The following is a 23,564-nucleotide window of genomic DNA, read 5'->3' on the forward strand; positions in this document are numbered from 1 at the left end:
ACTCATCTCATCAAACATCGGTAAAAGAAATGTTTAAGAAGTTTGAACTTTTTGTCGACGTGATGTTTTTACTGTGAAGCTTCATGAATCTCTCATGTCTAGTCTTGTTTTTGGCAGGCTGTTTCGATTTTAGTTTCAGTCTCGTCTCTGTGTCAAACTCATTTCAGTTTGATTAGTTTTAGTATAAACCAAAGAAAATGTTTCTTTTTCTCATTTCACAAATCAAACATGGTTATCACATTATTATATTATTGTTTGTATTAGGGCCGGGACTCGATTAAAAAAAATGTATCTAATTAATTAGAGGTTTTGTAATTAATTAATCGAAATGAATCGTATTTTAATCGCATATAAATATTTGACCTGAGAACAGTGAGATATAGATAGTATTTTTTTCACATGGATTTTCAGTATACCATTGAATAATACAGACTGAATACATACGCTTAAGCAACAAAAATATTGTTTTTTTTTGTTTTTTGCCATTAAGTGTAGCAATTGCATATTTAGAAACAGTACATTTCATAAATTCAGGTAGCCTATAGGTCCTTTTCATTGTCATAAACGGACAATGCTGCGAGTGAAATGAAGACTTGTGGCAGAGGCTGCACCGAGGACTCTGCACTTCTGTTAGCAGCAGCAAAAATGTTAGCTTGGTTAAGACACCGCACGACGTCAAATATCGTCATTACCAGACGGTTGGGAAACGACCTGAGCGAGCATTATTTTATAATTCCCTTCAAGTTAGTGTTAAAGTAACATAACTATTTATAGAAGGAACTATTTGTTCAGATGATTATTGATACTTTGGTTCTAACTCGTGAGAAACTGGTACCAAAACAGAACCAGTTCTCGATTTTCATCCCAGTAACAAAAATACGTCCACGTACGTTTTACTTGTTCTCTGACATTTGTGTTGGTGTTCTGCTCACACTAACATACCTGTGGTTCCTTTCATCTGGTCCATCTGGTGTTGCTGGATCTTCTTGCTCCTGCTGGACCTGATGATGATGATGATGATGATGTTGTGAGAAGCCTGAGGTCCACCCATGTTAGCAGAACTTGTAATGTGTGAGTTTTACTCTCCCAGCAGGTGGCGCACTGCAATGAATCAGATCAAAGACAGTGAAAATGAAGCTCCGCCCTCTAAAACCACTCTGTGTGAGGAACATGAGGGTCAGAGGTGAGATGAGGATCTCATGGACCATGTGACTCATCTCCATGTCACAGCTCAGTGTTATATTTACATGTCATGTCCTGTGTTTGTAGGAGGATCCATCAACAGGGACCAGACTCTGCTGGACCTGGACCCAGCTGTGTCTCCATGAAGAGTGACTGGTCCTTGTCTCGTCTTATTGACTTCAAGGATGGACAAAAACATGGTGAACTGATGTAAGAATTTCACACATAGTAAGACACACTTATATGATCCTCCACCAGGGGGAGCCTACTTCCTCAACGTGGACTGGGTCGTCATGCGCTAAACTACTGTGACATTGTTTTATGACTCAAACAAACAATAGAGGACATCGAGGCAAACACAGGAACGTCTGCAAGTTGTTGATGGACCACGGTGTATTTTCGCAGACAGCAGCCACGTCTGCTCGCTATAGCGCTCATGACTCTTCCAGTGACTACTAATCAGTGGCCGGCAGTTTGTTGACGTCACATTTTAGAATCAACTCAGCTCATTTGGAACCTTGTCAGATCAGGTAATCACCACGTACCAGGTACAATTGTTTTCCACACAAAAAAAACGAGTTCAGTTGAGTGAAGCTGAGTTGGGCGAGAACTAGAAAAGCCTTTAATACACACTAAAGAATGTCTTTCAAGGACTTTTGTCTTTTGAAACGCAGGTGCAGCTCAGTGAAAACCGTGTCAGAATAAATGATTGTTTAGTAAATGACACTGAATGTTTTCTCCTCAGAGTTGATCAGCAGAGGACAGAGGTTCTCAGTGGTCAGTCTGTCCAGCAGCATGGAGCAGACCTGGACTCCATATTTAAGGTGTGTAAATGTACAAACATGACACTACTGTTAATATTGAAGCAGAGTCCTGGTCCTGACAGTCTGGATGCTGCTCTGTGGACCTGCAGGATCTCATTTCACTTCACGTTGTTCTGTTCCAGCTGCTGGAGGAGAACATCATCTGCTTTGTGAAGAACGAGCTGAAGAAGATACAGAAGGTTCTGGGGAGGGAGGATGAGGAGGTGTTGGATGGTGAAGATGAGGAGCAGAGGAGGAGCAGAGAGGCCTTTCTGAAGATCACAGAGAACTTCCTGAGGAGGATGAAGCAGGAGAAGCTAGCTGACTGTCTGCAGAGCAGTAAGAGGACTTTTAATGTGAAAGGAAGAACATCTTATTTCCTCAATGATCCACTCACTGATTTATTTTCTTGTGTTCCTTCAGAAAACAGAGCTCCAGCTTGTCGACGTGAACTCAAATCAAACCTGAAGAAGAAGTTCCAGTGTTTGTTTGAGGGCGTGGCTAAAGCAGGAAACCCCACCCTTCTGAATGAGATCTTCACAGAGCTCTACATCACAGAGGGAGGGACTGGAGAGGTCAATGAAGAACATGAGGTCAGACAGATTGAAAGAGCTTCCTGGAAACCAGACAGAGCAGAAACAACCATCAGACAAGAAGACATCTTTAAAGCCTCAGCCGGAAGAGACGGACCAATCAGAAGAGTGATGACAAAGGGAGTGGCTGGCATTGGGAAAACAGTGTTAACACAGAAGTTCACTCTGGACTGGGCTGAAGACAAAAGCAACCAGGACATAGAGTTCACATTTCCCTTCACCTTCAGAGAGCTGAATGTGCTGAAAGAGAAGAAGTACAGTTTGGTGGAACTCATCCATCACTTCTTCACTGAAACCAAAGAAGCAGGAATCTGCAGGTTTGAAGACTTGAAGGTGGTCTTCATCTTTGATGGTCTGGACGAGTGTTGACTTCCTCTGGACTTCCACAACACTGAGATCCTGACTGATGTCACAGCGTCCACCTCAGTGGACGTGCTGCTGACAAACCTCATCAGGGGGAAACTGCTTCCCTCTGCTCGCCTCTGGATAACCACACGACCTGCAGCAGCCAATCAGATCCCTCCTGACTGTGTTGACATGGTGACAGAGGTCAGAGGGTTCACAGACCCACAGAAGGAGGACTACTTCAGGAAGAGGTTCAGAGATGAGGAGCAGGCCAGGAGGATCATCTCCCACATCCAGACATCAAGAAGCCTCCACATCATGTGTCACATCCCAGTCTTCTGCTGGATCACTGCAACAGTTCTGGAGAACATGTTGAAAACCAGAGATGGAGGAGAACTGCCCAAGACCCTGACTGAGATGTACGTCCACTTCCTGGTGGTTCAGTCCAAAGTGAAGAAGGTCAAATATGATGGAGGAGCTGAGACAGATCCACACTGGAGTCCAGAGAACAGGAAGATGATTAAGTCTCTGGGGAAACTGGCCTTTGAGCAGCTGCAGAAAGGAAACCTGATCTTCTATGAATCAGACCTGACAGAGTGTGGCATCGATATCACAGCAGCTTCAGTTTACTCAGGAGTCTTCACTCAGATCTTTAAAGAGGAGAGAGGCCTGTACCAGGACAAGGTCTTCTGCTTTGTCCATCTGAGTGTTCAGGAGTTTCTGGCTGCTCTTCATGTTCATCTGACCTTCATCACATCTGGAACAAATCTGTTTTCAGAGGAACCAACAATGAGCAACTGGTCCAGACTGTTTGGAATCAATCCTTTACTGAATCATCTGCACCAGAGTGTTGTGGACAAGGCCTTACTGAGTCCAAATGGACACCTGGACTTGTTCCTCCGCTTCCTCCTTGGTCTTTCACTGGAGACCAATCAGAAGCTCTTAAGAGGTCTACTGACACAAACAAGAAGTAGCTCAAGTACCAATCAGAAAACAGTCCAGTACATCAAGAAGAAGATCAGTGAGAATCTGTCAGCAGAGAGAAGCATCAACCTGTTCCACTGTCTGAATGAACTGAATGATTGTTCTCTTGTGGAGGAGATCCAAGAGTCCTTGAAATCTGGACGTCTGTCCACAGAGACACTGTCTCCTGCTCAGTGGTCAGCTCTGGTCTTCATCTTACTGTCATCAGGAAAAGATCTGGATGAGTTTGACCTGAAGAAGTTCTCTGCTTCAGAGAAGGCTCTTCTGAAGCTGCTGCCGGTGGTCAAAGCCTCCAACAAAGCTCTGTAAGTGGATCAATATATAAATATTAATAAGACATATTCTAAATACCACAAGAGAAACATGTTTAACCTTTTGTTCATCACTGTTTTCTACCTCAGACTGAGTGACTGTAAACTCTCAGAGAGAAGCTGTGAAGCTCTGTCCTCAGTCCTCAGCTCTGTGTCCTCTAGTCTGAGACACCTGGACCTGAGTAACAATGACCTTCAGGATTCAGGAGTGAAGCTGCTGTGTGATGGACTGAAGAGTCCTCACTGTTCTCTGGAGACTCTCAGGTCAGAACTCTGTTTATTTGACAGATGTTCAACTTCTTCAGAATTTTCTGAATCACTGAGTTCATCATATCTTCTTAACTTCAGTCTGTCAGGTTGTCTGGTCACAGAGGAAGGATGTTCTTCTCTGACCTCAGCTCTAAACTCCAACCCCTCCCATCTGAGAGAACTGGACCTGAGCTTCAATCATCCAGGAGACTCAGGAAAGAAGCTTCTGTCTGATGGACTGAAGAGTCCACACTGGAGACTGGACACTCTCAGGTATTCTCCTCCTCTTCTGCTTCATGTTCAACAGTAATATTTAAACTTGTAAGTAGGGATGGGGCCGAACCGATCCAGTATCGGTATCGGGTTCCGCTACAGATGTAATTGACATATCGGAAATCTCTATAGTTGGATCGGAAATGTACGATCTGTCTGTGTGTGTGTCTGCTGAAATGTCTCCACAAGTGATTCCCTGACTGCTCTGCTAGCTGGCTGCAAAAAGTGGAATGGGTTTCCTGAACTGAAGCGTGTCTCGATGAGACGCGGATTGATGATCCACGACTTCGTTCAGTAAATCCATTCCACAGTTTACAGCTAGCAGGTGAGCATGATTGACCAGTAGTTTACCAGGAAGTTCAGCTCCGCAACCTGCAGCCGACGTCATCACAGCCGTCACCGTTTTAAACGCCTGCTCGCTGAAGAGAACAGTACTGACAGCGGCATAAAAACAATGAAAATCACATTCCTCTAAGCCAGGGTTCACGTTAGCCGGTATATATGCCGGTTTTTGGCTGTTGTCACGTGAATTTAGCTGGCGAAAAAAAACATCACCGGTTGAAATCAATGATTAACACGGAGAGGGTATTTATTTATTTATTTATTTTTTTACGCCGGCATCGCGTTGTGGTTGGAGATTGAACATTCACAGCTTGTCTGTGACTCAGTTTGTGTGTGCGCTGCTCTGCGCTCACTGTGTGTGTGTGTGTGTGAGAGAGAGACTCTCTGCCCACAGTAAATAAAGTTAGCTGGATCTCACTCTGTGCAACAGAATTGTAAAAAAAAAATAAAAAATTGCCAGGGGTCCGTAAAGTCGCTGTAAACGTTATAAGTCATACATATCATACTTGCCTGTATAAAGGAGTTTATTAAAGCCTTATAATCGAAATGATGATAATGACAATGATGATAATAATATTAAAGCAAACAGAGCATCCATATCAGAATAGTATCGGTATCGGCAGATATCTAAATTCAGAATATCGGATCGGAAGAGAAAAAAAGTGGATCGGTGCATCCCTACTTGTAAGCAGGTTCAGATTGAAGATTTTCAGCTGAATAAAAACAGACGTTGATAATAATAGTTTTTTTTGGAACATTTATTAGTTTCTGCAGTAAAAACAACATCCAATTCAAAATAATTGATATGAACTGGATCCAATCTAAATACTAATGAAGTTGAATAATTCCTGACTGGCTTAAACTATAAAGTAAATACCTGAAAACTGTCCACTAGTGTCTTTTCCTCTGCAGTTCAGTCATTAACATCCTGCATGTGAGCTGGAGCTTCCTCAGTGACTCAACTCTGTCTTAGAACCATATATATTGGCTGAAGGGTTCACTGGATCAGGTCTCTAGTCTCATGAGTCCAGAACCCAAACCTTTGACGATGCCTTTCAAAATAAAACCACAACAAGAGCATTACAAAATATTACATAAGAAAAGGCAAAGGCATCACTGAACAACTGAAATGTATAATTACTCTCCACAGACAACACAGACTCTTCTACAGCTCCAAAATATGCCTGACTGACAAATCACTGTTTCATCAAATCACCAACTCTGGTTTGGTCAAAATAACCACTTCATTCACTAAATGAACGATGACTAAATGACTACTGTGTTAACAGAGTTGAGTAGATTTAGTACGAGCTTCATGGTGGCTCTTTTTAATGAAAACCACAGAAAACATGATCCTACTTTACAACTAAATGGTATAAACACACTTAGAATAGCAAACATGAACTTTCCTGTTTTTCCTGTTCCTGAATTTTCCATTTAAAATTCAGTGCTATACTCACATTTAAACGTCTTTGGCATCGTCTGGTCTAAACTGCAGGAGACAATTGAAGTGCTGTCTCCTGTGATGTCCACATGGTGGTGCTGTTCAGAAAATGCGTAGCCACCTGAAACTGTGGTCTCTGGTTCTGCAGACACCGTCTTCTCTCACACACCAGAGTGTAGTTCATAATTCTGTCCACCAGAGTGCGTCATTAAGACAACAGTTTGGACAAATGTTGGACACAAACTCATTCAGACTGTTTCTTCCTCCAGGATGGACCATGCTGGAGAGCAGAGGTTAAAACCAGGTGTCAGGAAGTGTAAGTATGGATTTACAGGAAATAACAACATATCAGCTGATCGTCAATAAACTGCAGCTGTGTCTTGTTGTTCTTCATCAGATTCATGTGAACTGGAACTGGACACAAACACAATGAACAGAAAACTCAAACTGTCTGACAACAACAGGAAAGTGACCCATGTGAGAGAAGATCAGTGGTATCCTGATCATCCAGACAGATTTGACTACTATTATCAGCTGCTGTGTAGATCTGGTCTGACTGGTCGCTGTTACTGGGAGGTCGAGTGGAGAGGAACTGTTTTTATATCACTGAGTTACAGAGGAATCAAGAGGAAAGGCATAAGTTCTGCCTGTTTGTTTGGACATAATAATCAGTCCTGGAGTCTGATCTGCTCTGATGATGATGGTTACTCTGTCTGTCACTGTGAGACAAAAACATCCATCAGATCATCGTCTGTCTCTCACAGAGTATCAGTGTATGTGGACTGTCCTGCTGGGACTCTGTCCTTCTACAGAGTCTCCTCTGACTCACTGATCCACCTCCACACCTTCAGGACCACATTCACTCAACCACTTTATCCTGGGTTCTTTGTCTGGTTTGGTTCCTCAGTGTCTCTGTGTTCTCTGTAGAACATGAAGAGACAGCAGCTTCAGTCGTGTGGTGGACGAGGTCTCACTGTTTATAATCTGATGTTAAAGCTCGGCTCAGTAATTCATTGTTGAAACACTTTTGAATTCTCTTCACGTCCTGATGACCGTCAATAAATAAAGAGAAAAAACAAACTTGTATGTGTGAAATAAACATAAAGAACGATCGTCTGTCATTAACTGACCCACCTACCTATGGAGGTACTGACTGTGCTGTGAGCGCCCCCTGCTGCTGAGAACCAGCCTGAAACACAGAGGTTGACATGTGAACGATCACAACATTTAACACTAAACTCTTTTCACTTTATTGATCAAAAATATTCCACAGTAACTTTGAATATTTTCATACAAACACAAACAATCCTAACTCTATACATTAAAATGTTCAACGATAAACAAACGTAAACGTCAGAGAAATCTGTGTTGTTGATGCACTGATCAGGAACATCTGCTGACTCCTGCTGGTCATCACATGGAACTGACAGCAGCTGCTCCTGCTGCTTGACTTAGCTCCTCCTAGTGGACAGATAGCACACCTACATCATCTGTGACCCATGACCAGTGGTCTCATGTATAAACAGTGTTCTGTGAGTTCTTACCTTAACCTCAGTAACACTTGTGTCCATAGGTAAGTGTCAGTTGGAGGAATCATGAATTATGTTCATAAAGCGTTAAAACACGTCACTCACCTTTAAAGAAGCAAACATTGATACGTGCTTCATAAAAGACTTCCTGGATTCCTCGACACGCCCAGAAGCCTCAGCACAGTTCGTCCCATCACTAGATGAGATTTGATTCTGTTAATATTTGACTCCAGTTGATCCAGTTGAGTCTAAAGTTCAGATCAAAGCAGTTACTTGATCAGAATCATCAAATTTCCTTCAGATAACACTTGAGAAAACGTTGCTCTCTGGTTTGTTTCCTGTTCAAAGCAGCAGAATAACTTTCAACAGCTTCATGACGATTACTTCTTACCATCAGAAGGTAACGGAACTGAACTCATCTCATCAAACATCGGTAAAAGAAATGTTTAAGCTTTAACTTTTTGTCAATGTGATGTTTTTACTGTGAAGCTTCATGAATCTCTGACGTCACTTAACTCTGATGTTTGAAAATGTTTGGAAATCACTGGTTTATTGAACATTTGTGGTTTTGGTGAGAGAGAAGTTCTGCTGGACTGAAAGATCAGATAATGACTGATACTTTTATGTTTCCGATGAAAACAGATTACAGCCATTGTAGGCAAAAAAAATGAAATCATGTTTTGATAAGATTTAATTAACCAAGTTAAATTTAACATTTCTTCTCTAACATACATATCTATCTATCTATTGGCTAGATGTAGGTAAGTCGAACAGCTTCTTACCTGACCACCAGAGGGCGGGCTCTTCTGTTTTAACCAGTGGACTCACCTGCAGTGAAGGGCTGTAAAGTGTGATGCTAACACGTGTGACACGTTTGTGCGGCTCGTGACGTCTTCTGTATCAACGTGGGGGAGGAGCCGAGCGCAAAGCCCCGCCCCAACTGACCGAGGGACTCCAAAACAAAACACTTCCTGTCTCGTTGCTGCCACTGACACACACACAAAGGCAGGAAGAGGTAACGTTGAGAGCGGCGTGCTGAAATAATTTATTGTAGCCTGATAATTTTTTATTGTGCCACAAAGTCCAAAATACTGATCTCACTGTGAAAGCATGGGGATATGGCGCCACCTTATGGAATATTTACAATGAAAACACAAGACAAATGAAAAATATAGTCTCACTTGCCGGTGTTTCCCCCAGAAAACCTGCTAAGCCCGGTGGTAGGACCTCTCGGGTGTCCCACCGGCGGCCCACGGCGTTTAATAATGTTTTTTGTTTTTTTTATGTACATTTTTAATTCTGACTATTATGTGTTATTGTAAGACATTTATTAACAATACTTTTACAACTACTATAGAGTCTTACAAAATAAATAAATAATATACATTTCTTTTCACTTAAATTAAATACTAATTAAGTAATTGGCCGGTGAATCTTAACACAAGCCATGCAATGGTCACATTTAAAATTAAAATAAATCAACATAAATTAAGAAGTGGTAGTGCCCTTTTCTGTGCACCACCCCAGCACTTTTCTCTTCTCCCTCTCCTGCGCCGTTTGTCGCTCCTGCGCTCCTACGTCTCCAAGCGGGCTCTTCTGGATAATTTCTCTACGCGTTTCATCCCCACATAAAAATAATGATCTTTATGAGGGGGATCCGAGTAGATCTGAGTAAAACATGGTGACAGACTCTGAAGAGCAGAGCGCACTTTTCATTGTTTTCAATCCATGGTCTCGGTCGTTGTACAAGACGCTTTAGCGCTGCAATTAAGGTAATAACAGATGCATCAGATGAGCTGATCTCTTTAGTTCACTGCTCAAAGAGAGAGAATGTTCTCTGGTGTGAAGTAAATGTCGCAGAGAGTTCATAATCTGCGCCGTATGTACGCAGCCAAGTTTCGCTTTTGTGCGAAGAAACTTTCCAGCATTTAATAGTTGCTGTTCCACAGTGAACTCGCTGTGTTTCGGCCGCCGAATTATCGGTGCATCCCTAAATATAACATCTTTGTTGACAAGAACAATGTAACCGTAATAATGACGCACTTGATAGTGTGACCTGGGTTTCAATCGGCATCTGGACAAGCGTGCGCTGCACCGATGAAATGCGGGCACATGTACCCTTATTCCCCGGTATAGAAAAATCCGTGGTGTAAAAAAAAAATCTAACAACACTAAGCCACTTCACTCACCTTTAAAGAAGCAAACATTGATACGTGCTTCATAAAAGACTTCCTGGATTCCTTGACACGCCCAGAAGCCTCGGCACAGTTTGTCCCATCACTAGATTAGATTTGATTCTGTTAATATTTGACTCCAGTTGATCCTGTTGAGTCTAAAGTTCAGATCAAAGCAGTTACTTGATTTGAATCATCAAATTTCCTTCAGATAACACTTGAGAAAACTTTGCTCTCTGGTTTGTTTCCTGTTCAAAGCAGCAGAATAACTTTCAACAGCTTCATGACGATTACTTCTTACCATCAGAAGGTAACGGAACTGAACTCATCTCATCAAACATCGGTAAAAGAAATGTTTAAGTTTGAACTTTTTGTCAACGTGATGTTTTTACTGTGAAGCTTCATGAATCTCTGACGTCACTAAACTCTGATGTTTGAAAATGTTTGTAAATCACTGGTTTATTGAACATTTGTGGTTTTGGTGAGAGAGAAGTTCTGCTGGACTAAAAGATCAGATAATGACTGATACTTTTATGTTTCCGATGAAAACAGATTACAACCATTGTAGGCAAAAAAAACTGAAATCATGTTTTGATAAGATTTAATTAACTAAGTTAAATATAACATTTCTTCTCCAACATACATATCTATCTATCTATTGGCTAGAGGGAGGTAAGTTGAACAGCTTCTTACCTGACCACCAGAGGGCGGGCTCTTCTGTTTTAACCAGTGGACTCACCTGCAGTGAAGGGCTGTAAAGTGTGATGCTAACACGTGTGACACGTGTGTGCGGCTCTTGACGTCTTCTGCATCAACGCGGGGGAGGAGCTGAGCACAAAGCCCCGCCCCAACTGACCGAGTGACTCCAAAACAAAACACTTCCTGTCTCGTTGGTGCCGTTGACACACACACAAAGGGAGGAGGAGGTAAAGTTGAGAGCGGCGCGCTAAAATAATTAATTGTTGCCTGATAATTTTTTATTATGACACAAAGTCCAAAATAGTGATCTCACTGTGAAAGCATGGGGATATGGCGCCACCCTATGGACTGTTTACAATGAAAACACAAGACAAATGAAAAATAAAACCAATATTTTAGATTAACTTTCACCAATAAAGTATATATTGGTCTGCCCTCTAAAACCACTCTGTGGAACATGAGGGTCAGAGGTGAGATGAGGATCTCATGGACTATGTGACTCATCTCCATGTCACAGCTCAGTGTTTTATTTACATGTCATGTCCTGTGTTTGTAGGAGGATCCATCAACAGAGACCAGACTCTGCTGGACCTGGACCCAGCTGTGTGTCCACGTTGTCCATGGATCAACGTCTGAACTTCAGGTCCATGGATCAACGTCTGAACTTTGGATCCATGGATCAACGTCTGAACTTCCGGTCCATGGATCAACGTCTGAACTTTGGATCCATGGATCAACGTCTGAACTTCCGGTCCATGGATCAACGTCTGAACTTTGGATCCATGGATCAACGTCTGAACTTCCGGTCCATGGATCAACGTCTGGACTTCCAGTCCATGGATCAACGTCTGAACTTCCGGTCCATGGCTCAACGTCTGAACTTCCAGTCCATGGATCAACGTCTGAACTTCCAGTCCATGGATCAACGTCTGAACTTCCAGTCCATGGATCAACGTCTGAACTTCCGGTCCATGGATCAACCTATGAACTTCAAACAAGAACAGAGGTCAGATGATGTAGAATGGAGGTCAACAACTCAAATGATCCATTATGTAGCATCAGAAATGCCAAATATTTGGGACCTCAGATGCAGTAGCAAGTCATTCTGGACCCAAGTCAAAAAAACAGACCTGTCTCTTTAAGCTCAGATCTGGAGCCAATGAAAAAATAAGAAATGTTGAATAAATCTGGAACAGTCCTGGCTCACGTCCTTGGGTTTGGGTAAACTGATCTGACTGAAAATGTTCTACATATTTTAGTGGAAGTCTTAAATGTATTAATCAGTGTTGGTGTTTGACACCGAGCAGCCGACACCATCTGGGTCACACTCAACCATTTCAGACACAAACCTGTTTTCCTTTTGTCTCCTGATACTGTCGATCATTAATGAGATCAATCTATCAGAGCAGATGTAACTTTACATGTGATGTCCTGTGTTTGCAGGAGGATCCATCAACAGGGACCAGACTCTGCTGGACCTGGTCCCAGCTGTGTGTCTATGAAGAGTGACGAGTCAATGGGTCATCCTATTACCTTCAAGAATGGACAAAAACATGGTGAACTGAAGTAAGAATTTCACACATAGTAACACACACTTACATGATCCTCCACCAGAGGGAGCCTACTTCCTCAACATGGGCTGGGTTGTCATAGCACGGATGAGCGAAAGTTCAGTTGAGTCAAGCTGTTGGGCTAAAACTGAACAATAGAAAATCCTTTAATACACACTAGAGACTGTCCTTCAGGGACTTTTGTCTTCAAGTTGTCAAACTCATGTCGTGTGAACTTGGCTGAAGAAGAAACGTAGGTGCAGCTCAGTGAAAACCGTGTCAGAATAAATGATTGTTTAGTAAATGACACTGAATCTTTTCTCTTCAGAGTTGATCAGCAGAGGACAGAGGTTCTCAGTGGTCAGTCTGTCCAGCAGCATGGAGCAGACCTGGACTCCATATTTAAGGTGTGTAAATGTACAAACATGACACTACTGTTAATATTGAAGCAGAGTCCTGGTCCTGACAGTCTGGATGCTGCTCTGTGGACCTGCAGGATCTCATTTCACTTCACGTTGTTCTGTTCCAGCTGCTGGAGGAGAACATCATCTGCTTTGTGAAGAACGAGCTGAAGAAGATCCAGAAGGTTCTGGGTCAGAGGGAGGATGAGGAGGTGTTGGATGGTGAAGATGAGGAGCAGAGGAGGAGCAGAGAGGCCTTTCTGAAGATCACAGAGAACTTCCTGAGGAGGATGAAGCAGGAGAAGCTAGCTGACTGTCTGCAGAGCAGTAAGAGCACATTTAATGTGAAAAGAAGAACTTCTCATTTCCTCAATGATCCACTCACTGATTTATTTTCTTGTGTTCCTTCAGAAACCATAGCTCAAGCTTGTCGACGTGAACTCAAATCAAACCTGAAGAAGAAGTTCCAGTGTTTGTTTGAGGGCGTGGCTAAAGCAGGAAACCCCACCCTTCTGAATGAGATCTTCACAGAGCTCTACATCACAGAGGGAGGGACTGGAGAGGTCAATGAAGAACATGAGGTCAGACAGATTGAAACAGCTTCCTGGAAACCAGACAGAGCAGAAACAACCATCAGACAAGAAGACATCTTTAAAGCCTCAGCTGGAAGAGACGGACCAATCAGAAGAGTGATGACAAAGGGAGTGGCTGGCATTGGGAAAACAGTCTTAACACAGAAGTTCACTCTGGACTGGGCTGAAGACAAAAGCAACAAGGACATACAGTTCACATTTCCCTTCACCTTCAGAGAGCTGAATGTGCTGAAAGAGAAGAAGTACAGTTTGGTGGAACTCATCCATCACTTCTTCATTGAAACCAAAGAAGCAGGAATCTGCAGGTTTGAAGACTTGAAGGTGGTCTTCATCTTTGATGGTCTGGACGAGTGTCGACTTCCTCTGGACTTCCACAACACTGAGATCCTGACTGATGTCACAGCGTCCACCTCAGTGGACGTGCTGCTGACAAACCTCATCAGGGGGAAACTGCTTCCCTCTGCTCGCCTCTGGATAACCACACGACCTGCAGCAGCCAATCAGATCCCTCCTGACTGTGTTGACATGGTGACAGAGGTCAGAGGGTTCACAGACCCACAGAAGGAGGACTACTTCAGGAAGAGGTTCAGAGATGAGGAGCAGGCCAGGAGGATCATCTCCCACATCCAGACATCACGAAGCCTCCACATCATGTGTCACATCCCAGTCTTCTGCTGGATCACTGCAACAGTTCTGGAGAACATGTTGAAAACCAGAGATGGAGGAGAACTGCCCAAGACCCTGACTGAGATGTACGTCCACTTCCTGGTGGTTCAGTCCAAAGTGAAGAAGGTCAAATATGATGGAGGAGCTGAGACAGATCCACACTGGAGTCCAGAGAACAGGAAGATGATTGAGTCTCTGGGGAAACTGGCCTTTGAGCAGCTGCAGAAAGGAAACCTGATCTTCTATGAATCAGACCTGACAGAGTGTGGCATCGATATCACAGCAGCTTCAGTTTACTCAGGAGTCTTCACTCAGATCTTTAAAGAGGAGAGAGGCCTGTACCAGGACAAGGTCTTCTGCTTTGTCCATCTGAGTGTTCAGGAGTTTCTGGCTGCTCTTCATGTTCATCTGACCTTCATCACATCTGGAACAAATCTGTTTTCCGAGGAACCATCAACATCCCAGAGGTTCAAATTGTTTAAAAACAAACCTGAACTTAATCATCTGCACCAGAGTGCTGTGGACAAGGCCTCACTGAGTCCAAATGGACACCTGGACTTGTTCCTCCGCTTTCTCCTGGGTCTTTCACTGGAGACCAATCAGAAGCTCTTAAGAGGTCTACTGACACAAACAGGAAGTAGCTCATGGACGAATCAGAAAACAGTCGAGTACATCAAGAAGAAGATCAGTAAAAATCTGTCAGCAGAGAAAAGCATCAACCTGTTCCACTGTCTGAATGAACTGAATGATTGTTCTCTTGTGGAGGAGATCCAAGAGTCCTTGAAATCTGGACGTCTGTCCACAGAGACACTGTCTCCTGCTCAGTGGTCAGCTCTGGTCTTCATCTTACTGTCATCAGGAAAAGATCTGGACGAGTTTGACCTGAAGAAGTACTCTGCTTCAGAGAAGGCTCTTCTGAAGCTGCTGCCGGTGGTCAAAGCCTCCAACAAAGCTCTGTAAGTGGATCAATATATAAATATTAATAAGACATATTCTAAAGACCACAAGAGAAACATGTTTAACCTTTTGTTCATCACTGTTTTCTACCTCAGACTGAGTGACTGTAACCTCTCAGAGAGAAGCTGTGAAGCTCTGTCCTCAGTCCTCAGCTCTGTGTCCTCTAGTCTGAGACACCTGGACCTGAGTAACAATGACCTTCAGGATTCAGGAGTGAAGCTGCTGTGTGATGGACTGAAGAGTCCTCACTGTTCTCTGGAGACTCTCAGGTCAGAACTCTGTTTATTTGACAGATGTTCAACTTCTTCAGAATTTTCTGAATCATCATGAGTTCATCATGTCTTCTTAACTCCAGTCTGTCAGGTTGTCTGGTCACAGAAGAAGGATGTTCTTCTCTGACCTCAGCTCTAAACTCCAACCCCTCCCATCTGAGAGAACTGGACCTGAGCTTCAATCATCCAGGAGACTCAGGAAAGAAGCTTCTGTCTGATGGACTGAAGAGTCCACACTGGAGACTGGACACTCTCAGGTATTCTCCTCCTCTTCCTCTTCTGCTTCATGTTCAACAGCAGTATTTAAACTTGTAAGCAGGTTCAGGTTGAAGATTTTCAGCTGAATAAAAACAGACGTTGACAACAATAGTTGTTTTGGAACATGTATTAGTTTCTGGAGTAAAAACAACATCCAATTCAAAATGATTTATATGAACTGGATGCAAACTAAATACTAATGAGGTTGAATAATTCCTGACTGGCTTAAACTATAAGGTAAATACCTGAAAACTGTCCACTAGTGTCTTTTCCTCTGCAGTTCAGTCATTAACATCCTGCATGTGAGCTGGAGCTTCCTCAGTGACTCAACTCTGTCTTAGAACCATATATATTAGCTGAAAGGTTCCCTGGATCAGGTCTCTAGTCTCATGAGTCCAGAACCCAAACCTTTGACGATGCCTTTCAAAATAAAACAACAAGAGCATTACAAAATATTACATAAGAAAAGGCAAAGACATCACTGAACAACTGAAATGTATAATTACTCTCCACAGACAACACAGACTATTCTACAGCTCCAAAATATGCCTGACTGACAAATCACTGTTTCATCAAATCACCAACTCTGGTTTGGTCAAAATAACCACTTCATTCACTAAATGAACGATGACTAAATGACTACTGTGTTAACAGAGTTGAGTAGATTTAGTACGAGCTTCATGGTGGCTCTTTTTAATGAAAACCACAGAAAACATGATCCTACTTTACAACTAAATGGAATAAACACACTTAGAATAGCAAACATGAACTTTCCTGTGTAATTCAAACATTCATCATTGTTTGAATTAATTTAAAATTCAGTGCTATACTCACATTTAAACATCTTTGGCATCGTCTGGTCTAAACTGCAGGAGACAATTGAAGTGCTGTCTCCTGTGATGTCCACATGGTGGTGCTGTTCAGAAAATGCGTAGCCGCCTGAAACTGTGGTCTCTGGTTCTGCAGACACCGTCTTCTCTCACACACCAGAGTGTAGTTCATAATTCTGTCCACCAGAGTGCGTCATTAAGACAACAGTTTGGACAAATGTTGGACACAAACTCATTCAGACTGTTTCTTCCTCCAGGATGGACCATGCTGGAGAGCAGAGGTTAAAACCAGGTCTCAGGAAGTGTAAGTATGGATTTACAGGAAATAACAACATATCAGCTGATCGTCAATAAACTGCAGCTGTGTCTTGTTGTTCTTCATCAGATTCATGTGAACTGGAACTGGACACAAACACAATGAACAGAAAACTCAAACTGTCTGACAACAACAGGAAAGTGACCAATGTGAGAGAAGATCAGTCGTATCCTGATCATCCAGAAAGATTTGACTACCATTATCAGCTGCTGTGTAGATCTGGTCTGACTGGTCGCTGTTACTGGGAGGTCGAGTGGAGAGGAACTGTTTATATATCACTGAGTTACAGAGGAATCAAGAGGAAAGGCGACAGTTATGACTGTTATTTTGGATATAATAATCAGTCCTGGAGTCTGAGGTGCTCTGATGATGATGGTTACTCTGTCCATCACTGTAAGACAATAACATTCATCACATCATCGTCTGTCTCTCACAGAGTATCAGTGTATGTGGACTGTCCTGCTGGGACTCTGTCCTTCTACAGAGTCTCCTCTGACTCACTGATCCACCTCCACACCTTCAGGACCACATTCACTCAACCACTTTATCCTGGGTTCTGTGTCTCTTATGGTTCCTCAGTGTCTCTGTGTTCTCTGTAGAACATGAAGAGACAGCAGCTTCAGTCGTGTGGTGGACGAGGTCTCACTGTTTATAATCTGATGTTAAAGCTCGGCTCAGTAATTCATTGTTGAAACACTTTTGAATTCTCTTCACGTCCTGATGACCGTCAATAAATAAAGAGAAAAACAAACTTGTATGTGTGAAATAAACATAAAGAACGATTGTCTGTCATTAACTGACCCGCCTACCTATGGAGGTACTGACTGTGCTGTGAGCGCCCCCTGCTGCTGAGAACCAGCCTGAAACACAGAGGTTCACATGTGAACGATCACAACATTTAACACTAAACTCTTTTCAACTTTGAATATTTTCATACAAACACAAACAATCCTAACTCTTTTCATTAAAAGCACCGGGCGTCGTCGTCAGTGGCTCCGCTAACTTTGCTCTAAAAACCAAACTACAAAAGTCACAGTTGGAACTATTTTGGCTTTAAAGAAGACACAGACGGTAAAGAAATAGACGACGGCCGTCCACTGTGCAGGTGCTGCCACCAAGCTATAGGAGCCAAAGGAGGGAACACCTCCAGCCTCATAAAACACCGGCAGTGTCGTCACACAGATTTACGGGTGGAATACCAGGTTAGTAAGCCCTGTTTATTCTATCACTGGCTAATATTAGGCTGTATGCTCCGTGTAAACGCTGAAGAATGAAGAGTTAAAGGATGTTAAAGCATAAAAAAAATAGTTTTCACAGGGGATCAGTTCCTGTTTATTGTATTTTGTCCTCTATGGTTTATTATGTTGGAGAAGAAGCATAATTGTCCAATAGATTTTTTTAATGACAGTGGATTTGTTATCCTAAGTTGATTATTTATATTAGATAAACAAAAATTAATGCGCAGAGAAAACCGAATAATTATTTAATTTCAATCATATACATTCTAACTTCATTCATTTTTTTTATTGCTGAAATGCTTTTGTTCATGTACTCTTGTTGACCTAGTTATGAACTAAAACCATTCAATCTAATTCTTACTTCACCAGTATCATGTTTATCATGCACCAAACAAAATTATTAAGTAATTAATAAGTATTTATAACTTGTACAAAAACATTGCAGTTGATAAAAAAAAAAATAAAAAAAGGCTGTGGTATCGTGATACTACCCGGAACCGTGATACTTTGTCTGGTATCGTACCGTGGTTACTCATTTTGGTATCGCGACAACTCTACATGGAACTGACAGCAGCTGCTCCTGCTGCTTGACTTAGCGCCTCCTAGTGGACAGATAGCACACCTACATCATCTGTGACCCATGACCAGGCGGCTGCTTCGCATAAAAAATTCCAGCTCCATCGCAATCGGCCAATCAGGAGAGAGAACAGACCTGAATCCAGCCGCGGCTCGTTGGACCGGTTTTGACGTCGTCACTTTGACTCTGAAGGTATGAGGACGTGACTCTGTGTCCTCAGATCAGACACAGAAGGACGGCAGGACAGACCAGGGACAATCGGCAGCGTCTGGTGTCCACATGAAGGTGGACAGTGTGTGTGTGTGTGAGTGGACCTGAGCTCAGTTCAGCAGGTGAGAATAAATAAAATCACTGCTGAATCTTTACAATCTGACTTTGTCTTTTCAACATTCCTGCATGAAGCGTCTGAACTGGTCTGACAGCTTCAATCCACAAATCAACTCTGAGTCACTTTATTACGCTTCATAAGTCTCTGTCACGTCTGCACTGTTTCAATATTAAACCACGTTAGAAATCACACGATCGCGTTTCTTTCTCTGGTCAAAGATTTAACAAATCTGTTCTTTGAGTTTGCGATAAAGAAATTTAAAGCGACACAACGTCTAAAACGCTCTAACACAGTGGACTGTACCTGGTCTGAGGACATGGTTGTTTGGACATTAGAAGTCCTGAGTCACAGTTCATCACTATCATCGGTTTGTCAACAAATGTACAGGTTACTGCCACATATATTTGATAATAATGATACTATGAGTCTACGATTTGTTGCTGAGGAAGCCTGAACACAGAGGTAAGTTGAAGAGCTTCTTACCTGACCACCAGAGGGCGGGCTCTTCTGTTTAAACCAATGGACTCACCTGTAGTGAAGGGCCGTAAAGTGCGATGCTGTCGGCGTCTTGAGCGAGTCGTTTTTCAGAGCTGTGACGTTCACGAACGAGTCGAATCGAAACGATGAGAACCGAGTCGCAGTTGCAAACCGTTTCTTTTTATACGCAAATCGTCCACGCTGTCTTCACGTGACGTCTTCTGTATGAACTTGGGGGAGGAGCCGAGCACACAGCGCCAATAAAGCATATATTGGTGGGATGTGAACGTTTGAATCATTCTGATCCAAATCTTACCTTATAATTTACAACCAGTGATTATTTTATGTTTGGCTTCGAAAATAATAACTCATAAATAATAAAACATAAATCCCAGCTCTAGTAGTTTTATCTTCAGACTTGTATCAGGCTGCACCGAGGACGCTGCACTTCTGTTAGCAGCAGCACAAATGTTAGCTTGGTTAAGACACCGTCTCACATTTACACTGTTGTATTTGTTTGTGTTTTGTAACTACCTTTTTACGTACTAAGGGCCTGATTTACTAAAGCTTTGCGCGTGCAAAGACGTCACCAAAACCTCACAGGCAGGTTACCCTAACCCTAACCCTTCCAGTTCCAGACACATTTAAATGCAATAAATAATCACAACAATCACTATTTAATGTAACTATCTGAATCAGCTATAGATATATCATCTATATCGATTGTTCTGTCGCCTCTGACGTCAGATCAAAGGCTGTTGTCACGCGTTATGGAAACTCAGCCTGACTGAATGAACACAGATGAAACCAGGGACGGACTGGGACTAAAAAGCCGTTGTGATGATCCGCTTTATTTATTTATTTACATATTGACAAAAAAGTGACTCATCCATTGAAATCAGACCCATGTGTAATCTTGATAGAAACAGCAGAACTCGCTCCCTGGCAGCTGTCAGTGAGCTGCAGGTGAGTCAGCAGGAGAGCGCAGCACCTTCTTCTTTTTTTTTTTTACAGCAACATCCATTGTCCATAGTTTTCTTTGTTTGATACGTCAGGTAATGATGGCGCTGTCCAAAATACCGACGCAGGATTAAAATAATAATAATATGAAAAGGTCCTATGGACCCGGGGAACAAGAACGTCATATCCCTCGATCCCAGTTATCAGCTCATCGCTGAACGTCACTTTCTGTTCAGTAGCTTCAAATTTAATTCTGCGCTTCCGTTGAGTCTGCTCTTTCTCCATGTGGACAACTCTTGACTCGCGCAAAATCGCAAAATAGGGCGGTCTTAACCACTTCTGCGCCTGTAGTCAATTGCGGCCGCAATCTTAGTAGTTCACCTGCAAAACATAATCCAGTAACAGGCGCAGTCTTTCTGCTCGTGCAAGCAATTTAGCGCTCGCTATTTGGAATCTTAGTAAATCAGGCCCTATGACACAAACTGCTGTACTTTCAAAAAATTCAGCCAAAACTTCTGAGAACTTGTCGGCCATGATGGTTGGAGAGTAAACAACGCAGCACGACGTCAAACATCATCAACATTGTTTTACAATTCCCTTCAAGTTAGTGTGAAAGTAACATAACTATTTATAGAAGGAACTATTTGTTCAGATGATTATTGATACTTTGGTTCTAACTCGTGAGAAACTGGTACCAAAACAGAACCAGTTCTCGATTTTCATCCCAATAACAAAAAGACGTCCACGTACGTTTTACTTGTTCTCTGACATTTGTGTTGGTGTTCTGCTCACACTAACATACCTGTGGTTCCTTTCATCTGGTCCATCTGGTGTTGCTGGATCTTCTTGCTCCTGCTGGACCTGATGATGATGATGATGATGTGAGAAGCCTGAGGTCCACCCATGTTAGCAGAACTTGTAATGTGTGACTTTTACTCTCCCAGCAGGTGGCGCTCTGCAATGAATCAGATCAAAGACAGTGAAGATGAAGCTCCGCCCTCTAAAACCACTCTGTGTGAGGAACATGAGGGTCAGAGGTGAGATGAGGATCTCATGGACCATGTGACAGCTCAGTGTTTTATTTACATGTCATGTCCTGTGTTTGTAGGAGGATCCATCAACAGGGACCAGACTCTACTGGACCTGGACCCAGCTGTGTCTCCATGAAGAGTGACTGGTCCATGGGTGAACCTATAAACTTCAAACAAGAACAGAGGTCAGATGATGGAGGTCTTCACAGGTCAACAACACTAAATGAGCCACCATGTAACACCAGAGACACCTAATATTTAGACATTCAAACACAGACCCCTGCAAAACTGAGACATTCTGGACACATGTCCCAAAAACACCCATCTCTTCCTCCAAAGGTTGGATCTGGGCCCATGAAAATATGGAACATCATGATGAAAAAAATTCATCCAGATCTGATATAAACATCTGAACTTAATAAAAGGACTGAACCATGTTACATGATAAGTCTGATCCTGTACCAAATTTCAGTTTGGACAAAGATCTGTGGGTAGATTCTTACTAAAATAAAATATATTTGGGTGATCACCAACCCATCACAAAAACATTCAGATCCATTCGTTAAAAACTCTGGACAGGAAGTTGCTAATATTAGGACAAACTTACAGAAACAAAAAACAATGCCAATGAAAACATAAGCTCTGGACTATAATCTGAAAGATTTACAACAACTGGAGCCAAGATCTGATTAATAATAATGAGTCAAGATTTAAAAAAAAAAAAGTATAGTAAGTATATTCCACCATTTATTTAACTGATAAACTGTACAATAACACATTAGAAAATTCCCCCAGTTCAGTGATTAAAAGTTCAGTTGCTTGGACTTGGACGACACTGCAATACAGTTGTGTCCATGATAACGATGCTATGATGATACAGTGATTCTGAGAACTTCACTAACTTCATTGCAAGACTATTTAATTTGTGATATATCGTGATGTAAGCCTAACAAAACAAGAAAAAGAGTATTTCTTCACAGTATTTGTATTTATACACAACAAAACCTCTGTTTCAAAAACCAGGGATCGACAGTGCGAGTGTTTTACTCTCATTTGTGAGTTAAAAAACATATATTTATAACAAAAACATTATAAATATATTGTTATCTTATCACGTTGTAATGTGATACTGTTGTTTTTATTTTACTCGTGTGGCAGCAATGATTTCACACAAGCTACAGAAGGACTATATTGTGAACTGGACAAACTAATAAAACAACTTAGCAGTTATTTACATTAATTATATGAAATAAATCTCACAACAGGGTTTTGTCTAAATTTCCTCAACACTAAACACAACAAAATGCATCTCAGCAGTGACATTTCACACTCACGCGTTCATATTTAGTCACAAATCCCGCCTGTTAACCGCGTTTCCCCATTCACACAATAGGCTAACATTGTTAGCATACGCCTATGGGACTTTACATTGAGTTTGTTAGCTTAGCGGTTAGCGGACTTTTGCCGCGACTCCGTTTACAACTATTTCCTCACGAACAAAGAAAACGACAGACTTCTCTTTACTCACCGCGAAACTCTGCGTCTCCCAGACGAACAGGAATATACGTGATTTGACTCACAATCAACACAGAACCTGTGTGTGCAGCTAGCGAAGCTAAGGTGAGCTAAACAAAATGGCGGAGAGACAACAACAGGTCAACTTTACAGCAAGGAATGGTGGGAGCCGCCCCCTGCTGGCTGCTAGGTGGAATTACAACAAATAAGTCAATAAAAACAAACTCACCACAGCATCAGTGAACACAAACAATCAAATAATTATACAGTCTCTATATTGTAAAGATGTTTATGTGGCTTTTTACATTGAATTTGTAGGAGAATCCATCAACAGGGACCGGACTCTACCGGACCTGGACCTGGAGAGAAGAGAATGAAGAGAGTATCACCAGAGAATCTTCTTCATAACGTCAGAAATTATCAGAGGTAAAAAGAAAAATAAGTTTGTTGTTTTCAGTAAAACATCCTTTTATGGATTTATTTCTCTTGATTAGGAACCAGCATGAAAAACCAGACTCTCCTGGACCTGGTCCTAGCGGTGTGTCCATGAAGAGTGACTGGTCCAAAAAACAAATTATTAACTTCAGCGAGCGTCACAGGTGAGAAAACAAAATGAGTAGTTTGTTGTTTTCTGTAAAACATAATTCTATGAATTTATTTCTCTTGA

At 42.1% G+C, this 23,564-nt stretch overlaps 2 protein-coding genes across 2 annotated transcripts in view; both read left to right on the forward strand.

The window, feature by feature from the left end:
* Positions 1–1,106: 1,106 nt before the first annotated feature.
* On the forward strand, positions 1,107–7,453 carry LOC310934856 (protein NLRC3-like; the record flags this gene model as incomplete). Its single annotated transcript, XM_083898655.1, is given in 8 exon segments — positions 1,107–1,183; positions 1,928–2,006; positions 2,129–2,324; positions 2,409–2,944; positions 2,948–4,212; positions 4,309–4,740; positions 6,796–6,842; positions 6,924–7,453. Coding segments are annotated over 8 exon segments (3,162 nt in total).
* Positions 7,454–12,810: 5,357 nt separating this feature from the next.
* The window catches only part of LOC310934857 (uncharacterized protein), a gene marked incomplete at its 3' end in the record, with an annotated part of 41,563 nt that continues 30,809 nt past the window's right edge, over positions 12,811–23,564 (forward strand). The window contains 11 exon segments of the mRNA XM_083898656.1: positions 12,811–12,885; positions 13,008–13,206; positions 13,291–15,094; positions 15,191–15,417; positions 15,420–15,624; positions 16,713–16,759; positions 16,841–17,357; positions 21,299–21,388; positions 21,460–21,567; positions 23,216–23,323; positions 23,392–23,496. Coding sequence (XP_083754782.1) covers positions 13,170–13,206; positions 13,291–15,094; positions 15,191–15,417; positions 15,420–15,624; positions 16,713–16,759; positions 16,841–17,357; positions 21,299–21,388; positions 21,460–21,567; positions 23,216–23,323; positions 23,392–23,496 — 3,248 coding nt within the window. The 5' untranslated portion in view covers positions 12,811–12,885; positions 13,008–13,169.

Source organism: Microchirus variegatus, assembly GCF_963457635.1.
Source record: "Microchirus variegatus genome assembly, chromosome: 12".
Classification (NCBI taxonomy): Eukaryota; Metazoa; Chordata; class Actinopteri; order Pleuronectiformes; family Soleidae; genus Microchirus; species Microchirus variegatus.